Source organism: Salmo salar, chromosome ssa05 (assembly GCF_905237065.1).
Source record: "Salmo salar chromosome ssa05, Ssal_v3.1, whole genome shotgun sequence".
NCBI lineage: Eukaryota > Metazoa > Chordata > Actinopteri > Salmoniformes > Salmonidae > Salmo > Salmo salar.
This window is the reverse complement of record NC_059446.1, coordinates 71,472,531-71,483,203: the sequence shown is the minus strand read 5'-3', so window position 1 is coordinate 71,483,203 and position 10,673 is coordinate 71,472,531. Positions and strand designations below refer to the sequence as shown.

The 10,673-nt window shown below is 47.1% G+C and overlaps 1 protein-coding gene across 3 annotated transcripts in view; it reads left to right on the top strand.

Annotated features, from left to right (window-relative positions):
- Positions 1-10,673, top strand: part of LOC106576393 (Ets2 repressor factor like 3) — a 74,270-nt gene that overhangs the window by 45,717 nt on the left and 17,880 nt on the right. For 2 of the 3 annotated variants that reach the window (XM_045718728.1, XM_045718726.1), the window contains exon 2: positions 3,473-3,707. In XM_045718728.1, the coding sequence (XP_045574684.1) occupies positions 3,676-3,707 (32 nt within the window). In that variant the 5' untranslated portion in view covers positions 3,473-3,675. The remainder of the gene's footprint in view (positions 1-3,472; positions 3,708-10,673) is intronic. The other variant, XM_045718727.1, reaches the window with a different exon arrangement.

The following is a 10,673-nucleotide window of genomic DNA, read 5'->3' as shown; positions in this document are numbered from 1 at the left end:
AAATGCGGTGGTGTGTGTGTGTGTGTGTGTGTGTGTGTGTGTGTGTGTGTGTGTGTGTGTGTGTGTAGTCTGTTGCCTGTGTCAATGTCATCGTATCAAAGCTGAGTTTCAGCAACAAAATATATATATAAAAAAGAAATCTGTCAATAATTGAGAACTCCCCAAACTGCCCTTATTCAGTTAGTCAATCTGGTTCACCAAGGCAGACCTATTTAAGCCCACATAGAAGTACATAAAGCACATCTGGCACATATCTTTTGAGCGTGGCTCTATGTTGGTTGCCAGATGCTGTGTATTGAGGTAGTGAAGGTCGTTAGGTAACAGGGTCTAAATGGTGGCGTTGCCTAGTATGGAGCAGATTATTATCTATCTGGCAACCTGTCCTGCGTCTACAAAGGTCCTCCAACATCTAGCTACATTTGGTTACTTTGATGCTTTTCAGGGCTCATCTGTACTGGTAGTGACTTTTCTGCTGTAGTGATGTCATACACACCCATGATGTCGCTAGACCTCATAATTTAAATGTGGTCTGAAGTTCAGCTGATTCCCTGACACCATGTTATCTGTTGTATAGATCCTGCCACGCGAGTCAGGAGAAAGTTGGTTTTTATCACGGAACTATGGACTCCTGTTCTTCTCTGGCAGAGTAATGGTTATGTAGAGAGGATGATAGTCATATTGAACAGTAGGTGATCAGTGTTTCTCTCTGATTGAAACTATGTAACACTCCGGTGATGCTGAAGCCCAGTCTGGCTCAGACCTGTCACATCTTCATGACCACACACATGTGAGGAAATAGCCTATCAAGTGCATTCAACTTGTCATTCAAGCCTCATGAATATACACTCATTCACTCACATATTGGCGTGTTCTCAATCTTGAATACACATTTACATCAAGGTCAGTCGAGCAGGCAGACAAACAAACACTCATCAACATGTGCCCACACCCACAGTCTGTTTCCGCCTTTCACACTTTGAGTTTCCGTTGTACATTTGGGGAGGAGGGAGGAGGACTAGCTGGTGTTTCCTCTGTCAGTAGGAAAGAGTGACAGAATCAGGGAAAATAGGTGGAGAGGTTTTCATTATGAATAGTATTCCACAGACATAGAAAGAGCACCAATGTTGTGGTCGTGTGTGTGAGTGTTCACTATCAGAGTAGTATCACGGCAGGGAGATCAGTGAGTGTTCACTATCAGAGTAGTATCACGGCAGGGAGATCAGTGAGTGTTCACTATCAGAGTAGTATCACGGCAGGGAGATCAGTGAGTGTTCACTATCAGAGTAGTATCACGGCAGGGAGATCAGTGAGTGTTCACTATCAGAGTAGTATCACGGCAGGGAGATCAGTGAGTGTTCACTATCAGAGTAGTATCACGGCAGGGAGATCAGTGAGTGTTCACTATCAGAGTAGTATCACGGCAGGGAGATCAGTGAGTGTTCACTATCAGAGTAGTATCACGGCAGGGAGATCAGTGAGTGTTCACTATCAGAGTAGTATCACGGCAGGGAGATCAGTGAGTGTTCACTATTAGAGTCGTATCACGGCAGGGAGATCAGTGAGTGTTCACTATTAGAGTAGTATCACGGCAGGGAGATCAGTGAGTGTTCACTATTAGAGTAGTATCACGGCAGGGAGATCAGTGAGTGTTCACTATTAGAGTAGTATCACGGCAGGGAGATCAGTGAGTGTTCACTATTAGAGTCGTATCACGGCAGGGAGATCAGTGAGTGTTCACTATTAGAGTAGTATCACGGCAGGGAGATCAGTGAGTGTTCACTATTAGAGTAGTATCACGGCAGGGAGATCAGTGAGTGTTCACTATTAGAGTCGTATCACGGCAGGGAGATCAGTGAGTGTTCACTATTAGAGTAGTATCACGGCAGGGAGATCAGTGAGTGTTCACTATCAGAGTAGTATCACGGCAGGGAGATCAGTGAGTGTTCACTATCAGAGTAGTATCACGGCAGGGAGATCAGTGAGTGTTCACTATTAGAGTCGTATCACGGCAGGGAGATCAGTGAGTGTTCACTATTAGAGTAGTATCACGGCAGGGAGATCAGTGAGTGTTCACTATTAGAGTCGTATCACGGCAGGGAGATCAGTGAGTGTTCACTATTAGAGTAGTATCACGGCAGGGAGATCAGTGAGTGTTCACTATCAGAGTCATATCACGGCAGGGAGATCAGTGAGTGTTCACTATTAGAGTAGTATCACGGCAGGGAGATCAGTGACTGTTCACTATTAGAGTAGTATCACGGCAGGGAGATCAGTGAGTGTTCACTATTAGAGTAGTATCACGGCAGGGAGATCAGTGAGTGTTCACTATTAGAGTAGTATCACGGCAGGGAGATCAGTGAGTGTTCACTATTAGAGTAGTATCACGGCAGGGAGATCAGTGAGTGTTCACTATTAGAGTCGTATCACGGCAGGGAGATCAGTGAGTGTTCACTATTAGAGTAGTATCACGGCAGGGAGATCAGTGAGTGTTCACTATTAGAGTAGTATCACGGCAGGGAGATCAGTGAGTGTTCACTATTAGAGTCGTATCACGGCAGGGAGATCAGTGAGTGTTCACTATTAGAGTAGTATCACGGCAGGGAGATCAGTGAGTGTTCACTATTAGAGTAGTATCACGGCAGGGAGATCAGTGAGTGTTCACTATCAGAGTCATATCACGGCGGGAGATCAGTGAGTGTTTCCGGTGCAGGACTGTTGTGGTTGGGTGGACGCCCTAGCAGTGACGGTGACAGGAAGGTTGTGGTTTCTACACCCAGTCTACCATGAGTCAGATACAACACAAAGTAGAGTGGAGGAGAGGAAAGAGGAGGAGGGCAGAGAAGAGGCCAGGTCAGGCAGGTGTGAGTGACAAGCAGCCACACTCGATGATGTGCAGCACTGTGTACGTGTTAATAACAGTAGAAACAGAACCAGACTGATGTACAGATGGATCCCAAATACATCCCTAAGCTACAGACAGAGAACTAAAAGACTGAACACAAATACATCTCTAAGCTACAGACAGAGAACTAAAAGACTGAACACAAATACATCCCTAAGCTACAGACAGAGAACTAAAAGACTGAACACAAATACATCCCTAAGCTACAGACAGAGAACTAAAAGACTGAACACAAATACATCTCTAAGCTACAGACAGAGAACTAAAAGACTGAACACAAATACATCTCTAAGCTACAGACAGAGAACTAAAAGACTGAACACAAATAGGCCTCACAAATCCTCTTTCCTCTTCTGGAACACATGTTCCACTCTGCACCTGAGAACACCTGACAGGGCTAGCAGCAACCTCTCTCCTCTTGTAGGAGTCAGTATTCATGACTGAGAGCATAGCCTTTCTGAACGTGCTGTCCTCTATGAAGGCTAATCGTCTCAGTCCATCAGTATGGCTGTGCTCCACGGACCTCCAGGCTAACTCCCTTCTCCCTGGTCTACCCCCTCTCCTCCCCAGGGTTTGCCTTTCCAGACTGGGCCTACAAACCCGAGTCCAGCCCCGGCTCGCGACAGATCCAGCTGTGGCACTTCATCCTGGAGCTGCTGAGGAAGGAGGAGTACCATGATGTCATCGCCTGGCAGGGGGACTATGGAGAGTTTGTCATCAAGGACCCTGACGAGGTGGCCCGGTTATGGGGGGCCCGCAAGTGCAAACCCCAGATGAACTACGACAAGCTGAGCAGGGCACTCCGGTAAGGAAACTCAATGACACCAAGCGTGTCCAGCCCAATGTGCTGTTTACACACTGATCCTAATGCACATGGCTGTCTTATGGCAGTGATCCAGGCCCCAGTTACTCTTAAAGCTCGGGCTTAGGCCCCAGATGCAGGTTTATTGTTATGTTGTGCACATCTGCTTGACATGACCATGTCTCTCACACCTGCCTAAGCTGGCTGTTATGACTATGACACCAGCTCTCACCCCTAAAGCACTGTATACTGTAGGCCTATCATATTGGCACTGACCCTATCTCCCAATACACTGTATACTGTAGGCCTATCATATTGGCACTGACCCTATCTCCCAATACACTGTATACTGTAGGCCTATCATATTGGCACTGACCCTATCTCCTAATACACTGTATACTGTAGGCCTATCATATTGGCACTGACCCTATCTCCTAATACACTGTATACTGTAGGCCTATCATATTGGCACTGACCCTATCTCCTAATACACTGTATACTGTAGGCCTATCATATTGGCACTGACCCCATCTCCCAATACACTGTATACTGTAGGCCTATCATATTGGCACTGACCCTATCTCCCAATACACTGTATACTGTAGGCCTATCATATTGGCACTGACCCTATCTCCCAATACACTGTATACTGTAGGCCTATCATATTGGCACTGACCTTATCTCCCAATACACTGTATACTGTAGGCCTATCATATTGGCACTGACCCTATCTCCCAATACACTGTATACTGTAGGCCTATCGTATTGGCACTGACCCTATCTCCCAATACACTGTATACTGTAGGCCTATCATATTGGCACTGACCCTATCTCCCAATACACTGTATACTGTAGGCCTATCATATTGGCACTGACCCTATCTCCCAATACACTGTATACTGTAGGCCTATCATATTGGCACTGACCCTATCTCCCAATACACTGTATACTGTAGGCCTATCATATTGGCACTGACCTTATCTCCCAATACACTGTATACTGTAGGCCTATCATATTGGCACTGACCCTATCTCCCAATACACTGTATACTGTAGGCCTATCGTATTGGCACTGACCCTATCTCCCAATACACTGTATACTGTAGGCCTATCGTATTGGCACTGACCCTATCTCCCAATACACTGTATACTGTAGGCCTATCATATTGGCACTGACCCTATCTCCCAATACACTGTATACTGTAGGCCTATCATATTGGCACTGACCCTATCTCCCAATACACTGTATACTGTAGGCCTATCATATTGGCACTGACCTTATCTCCCAATACACTGTATACTGTAGGCCTATCATATTGGCACTGACCCTATCTCCCAATACACTGTATACTGTAGGCCTATCATATTGGCACTGACCCTATCTCCCAATACACTGTATACTGTAGGCCTATCATATTGGCACTGACCCTGCAGTTTGGGAATAATTTAGTCATTTTCTGCTTAGGGTACTTTGCGGTTGTCACTGGTTACCACAGCCACAAAGTCAAAATTGGCTATATTGTAAAAATGAATGAAAACTAAAAATTGTATAAAGTCTAGGCCTCCTCACCAAACAGATGTCCTGGACGTAACTCATCCCCATGTAGTGTTCAATGTAGTATTGTTAATCAATTCTAAAAAATCCAAGGAACAGACATAATACACTAAATCCAATGTCTGTATATCAAAAAGAAGACAGATTTTGGTTTGTAACCCTGACTAATGTAGCCCAGTTTCATGGCACTATTCTGTTACGCTATATTACATCCGTTTTCTTATATAAAATAGGTGTCTTGACTGTGATATGAGCGTCTTGTCTGCTAAATGAACAAAACAAGGCTATGCCATTGCACAGCCATAGGCTTCTACAAGCAAGCGCCACATTGCTGAGGTTACGACCTTTTTCAAGATTGTGTTCACCAATATAATACAACCTGATGACATTACAGTTTCAATGAATTCATCTTAAATGGCACTTGTTTTTTCATTGACTGAATATACACTGCTCAAAAAAATAAAGGGAACACTTAAACAACACAATGTAACTCCAAGTCAATCACACTTCTGTGAAATCAAACTGTCCACTTAGGAAACAACACTGATTGACAATAGATTTCACATGCTGTTGTGCAAATGGAATAGACAACAGGTGGAAATTATAGGCAATTAGCAAGACATCCCCAATAAAGGAGTGGTTCTGCAGGTGGGGACTACAGACCACTTCTCAGTCCCTATGCTTCCTGGCTGATGTTTTGGTCACTTTTGAATGCTGGCGGTGCTTTCACTCTAGTGGTAGCATGAGACGGAGTCTACAACCCACACAAGTGGCTCAGGTAGTGCAGCTCATCCAGGATGGCACATCAATGCGAGCTATGGCAAGAAGGTTTGCTGTGCCTGTCAGCGTAGTGCCCAGAGCATGGAGGCGCTACCAGGAGACAGGCCAGTACATCAGGAGACGTGGAGGAGACCGTAGGAGGGCAACAACCCAGCAGCAGGACCGCTACATCCGCCTTTGTGCAAGGAGGAGCAGGAGAAGCACTGCCAGAGCCCTGCAAAATGACATCCAGCAGGCCACAAATGTGCATGTGTCTGCTCAAACGATCAAAACAGACTCCATGAGGGTGGTATGAGGGCCCGACGTCCACAGGTGGGGGTTGTGCTTACAGCCCAACACCGTGCAGGACGTTTGGCATTTGCCAGAGAACACCAAGATTGACAAATTCGCCACTGGCGCCCTGTGCTCTTCACAGATGAAAGCAGGTTCACACTGAGCACATGTGACAGAGTCTGGAGACGCCGTGGAGAACGTTCTGCTGCCTGCAACATCCTCCAGCATGACCGGTTTGACGGTGGGTCAGTCATGGTGTGGGGTGGCATTTCTTTGGGGGGCCGCACAGCCCTCCATGTGCTCGCCAGAGGTAGCCTGACTGCCATTAGGTACCGAGATGAGATCCTCAGACCCCTTGTGAGACCATATGCTGGTGCGGTTGGCCTTGGGTTCCTCCTAATGCAAGACAATGCTAGACCTCATGTGGCTGGAGTGTGTCAGCAGTTCCTGCAAGAGGAAGGCATTGATGCTATGGACTGGCCCGCCCGTTCCCCAGACCTGAATCCAATTGAGCACATCTGGGACATCATGTCTCGCTCCATCCACCAACGCCACGTTGCACCACAGACTGTCCAGGAGTTGGCGGATGCTTTAGTCCAGGTCTGGGAGGAGATCCCTCAGAAGACCATCCGCCACCTCATCAGGAGCATGCCCAGGCGTTGTAGGGAGGTCATACAGGCACGTGGAGGCCACACACACTACTGAGCCTCATTTTGACTTGTTTTAAGGACATTACATCAAAGTTGGATCAGTCTGTAGTGTGGTTTTCCACTTTAATTTTGAGTGTGACTCCAAATCCAGACCTCCATGGGTTGATAAATTGGATTTCCATTGATTATTTTTGTGTGATTTTGTTGTCAGCACATTCAACTATGTAAAGAAAAAAGTATTTAATAAGTTTATTTTTTTCATTTAGATCTAGGATGTGTTGTTTAAGTGTTCCCTTTATTTTTTTGAGCAGTATATATGAGGCAATTTAGCAATTCAGATTCGTTATCTATAATGGTTATGATAAATGAGGCATTGTTGCACACTGTAGGCATAAACAGAAGATAAATGCGCACATATTTGTTTCCTGTGCCGCCCTTGTTCTAAAAATAGTACTCGAGCGATTTAAAAAAATCATGCGAGAACTGGAACAGTCCAAAAGGCCAATTGTCCATCCCTACTGTATAACTAGTCTGACCACATGCAGCCTATCACATGTGACTCTGAAGCCCATCGTTTATGGACACCAACTCAGGTCCCATATAGCCTTCTCTTATGGCACTGACCCTAACACCCATTAGGGCCTCTCCGTTACGGCAATGACCCCCATACACTGTGACACCAATTCAAGCTATTTTGGTGATGACCCTAGGCTTACTGTTAGGTCTGTGACCCTGTAGTGTAACGAGCCAGTAATCCTTCCATCCAGGCCTCAGGCTGCACAGTATCATCCCCCAGGCGGCTCACTGCTTAGCCTGGATTTGTCACACAGACTCTGTCCTGATCTACCTCTCAGCTACACACACTCACCGTAACACACAATTTACTCACTGACAGCAACACAACAGACTTTGACATACACTTTGGACTAATCTGTACAGTCTAGAATAATACGTAGGTGACACATTGCAATGCAATTGCTTCGATCAGGACAGAGAATAGGAGCCATAACCTGGGAGAACTACACAGTTCAACAGCCAAGTATCTAACCTGACCAGTCGCCCCTGACCAGTCGCCCCTGACCAGTCACCCCTGACTGTTTGAATGGGCTGGCTTGTAGTCTCTTGTATTTCTGACTTCACTGGACAAAGATTAGACTAAGCACTGATAAACCACACATAATCTGGAAGCAGTGAGAGCAGAAGAGCGATGGGGTCACCCTGTTTAGGGTTGGGCTTACGTAAGGTCTCTACTGTGGTGTGATTAACATGGTGTCTGTTGCAGATGGGGTCTGATGAGGACAGGCTGGTTTAACACACTAATTGCAAATCACAGTTTGGAGGGAGGGGGGTGTTTTTCCTTTTGTATTAATTCCTCATTGAATAAGTCCTTTTGGGTCTTAATACATCTTAATGATGTGAGATCCCTCCTCTTCTTCCTTATTCTCTCCTCACGCTACCTCACTCTTCTCTTCCTCTCATCCTCTCCTCACCCCTTCTCATTTCCTCTGGTCTCATCCTCCTTATAGTCTATGGGTAGTGTCCAGTAGAGTCACAGTATTGGAACAGATATGGAGCTTAGTCCACCAGTATGTAATTAATTAATTAATTAATTAATTAATTTATATATATAGTACCAGTCAAAAGTTTGGATACACCTACTCATTCCAGGGTTTGTCTTTATTTAAAAACATATTTTCTACATTCATCACAGCCTTCCTCCTCTTTCACTCTGCTCCGCTTTGTATCTTTCTCTCCATCTTTCCTTCTGTAGCGTCTCTCTCCCTCATATCTCTGACCTTAACACACATACTTATTTCTATCTTTGTGGAGACCTAAAATTGATTTCCTTTCAAAATCCTATTTTCTCTAACCTTACTACCTAAACCTACCGCCTAACCCTACCACCTAAACCTAATCCTACCGCCTAACCCTACCACCTAAACCTAACCCTACCACCTAACCCTACCACCTAACCCTAACCCTACCGCCTAACCCTACCGCCTAAACCTAACCCTACCACCAAACCCTACCACCTAACCCTAACCCTACCGCCTAACCCTACCACCTAAACCTAACCCTACCGCCTAACCCTACCACCTAACCCTAACCCTACCGCCTAACCCTACCACCTAACCCTACCACCTAACCCTACCGCCTAACCCTACCGCCTAACCCTAACCCTACCGCCTAACCCTAACCCTACCGCCTAACCCTACCACCTAAACCTAACCCTACCGCCTAACCCTACCACCTAAACCTAACCCTACCGCCTATCGCCTAACCCTACCGCCTAAACCTAACTACCGCCTAACCCTAACCCTACCGCCTAACCCTACCACCTAAACCTAACCCTACCGCCTACCGCCTAACCCTACCACCTAAAACTAACCCTACCGCCTAACCCTACCACCTAAACCTAACCCTACCGCCTAACCCTACCGCCTAACCCTACCACCTAAACCTAACCCTACCGCCTACCGCCTAACCCTACCACCTAAACCTAACCCTACCGCCTAACCCTACCGCCTACCGCCTAACCCTACCACCTAAAACTAACCCTACCGCCTAACCCTACCACCTAAACCTAACCCTACCGCCTAAACCTAACCCTACCGCCTAACCCTACCGCCTAACCCTAACCCTACCGCCTAAACCTAACCCTACCGCCTAACCCTACCGCCTAACCCTAACCCTACCGCCTAACCCTACCACCTAACCCTACCGCCTAACCCTAACCCTACCGCCTAACCCTACCGCCTAACCCTACCACCTAAACCTAACCCTACCGCCTAACCCTACCGCCTAACCCTACCGCCTAACCCTACCGCCTAACCCTAACCCTACCGCCTAACCCTACCACCTAAACCTAACCCTACCGCGTAACCCTACCGCCTAAACCTACCGCCTAAACCTAACCCTACCGCCTAAACCTAACTCTACCGCCTAACCCTACCGCCTAAACCTAACCCTACCGCCTAACCCTACCGCTACCGCCTAACCCTACCGCCTAACCCTATCCCTACCGCCTAACTCTACCGCCTAACCCTATCCCTACCGCCTAACCCTACCACCTAACCCAAACCCTACCACCTAACCCTACCGCTTAACCCTACCGCCTAAACCTAACCCTAGCGCCTAACCCTAGTGCCTAAACCTAACCCTAGCGCCTAACCCTAGTGCCTAACCCTACTGCTTAACCCTACCGCCTAAACCTAACCCTAGCGCCTGACCCTAGCGCCTAAACCTAACCACCTCACCCTAACCCTACCGCCTAAACCTAACCCTACCGCCTAAACCTAACCCTACCGCCTAAACCTAACCCTACCGCCTAACCCTAACCCTACCGCCTAAACCTAACCACCTCACCCTAACCCTACCGCCTAAACCTAACCCTACCGCCTAAACCTAACCCTACCGCCTAAACCTAACCCTACCGCCTAAACCTACCACCTAACCCTACCACCTAAACCTAACCCTACCGCCTAACCCTACCGCCTAACCCTATCCCTACCGCCTAACCCTACCGCCTAAACCTAACCCTTCCACCTAAACCTACCACCTAACCCTACCACCTAAACCTAACCCTACCGCCTAACCCTACCGCCTAAACCTAACCCTACCACCTAACCCTACCTCCTAAACCTACCACCTAACCCTACCACCTAAACCTAACCCTACCGCCTAAACCTAACCCTACCGCCTAAACCTAACC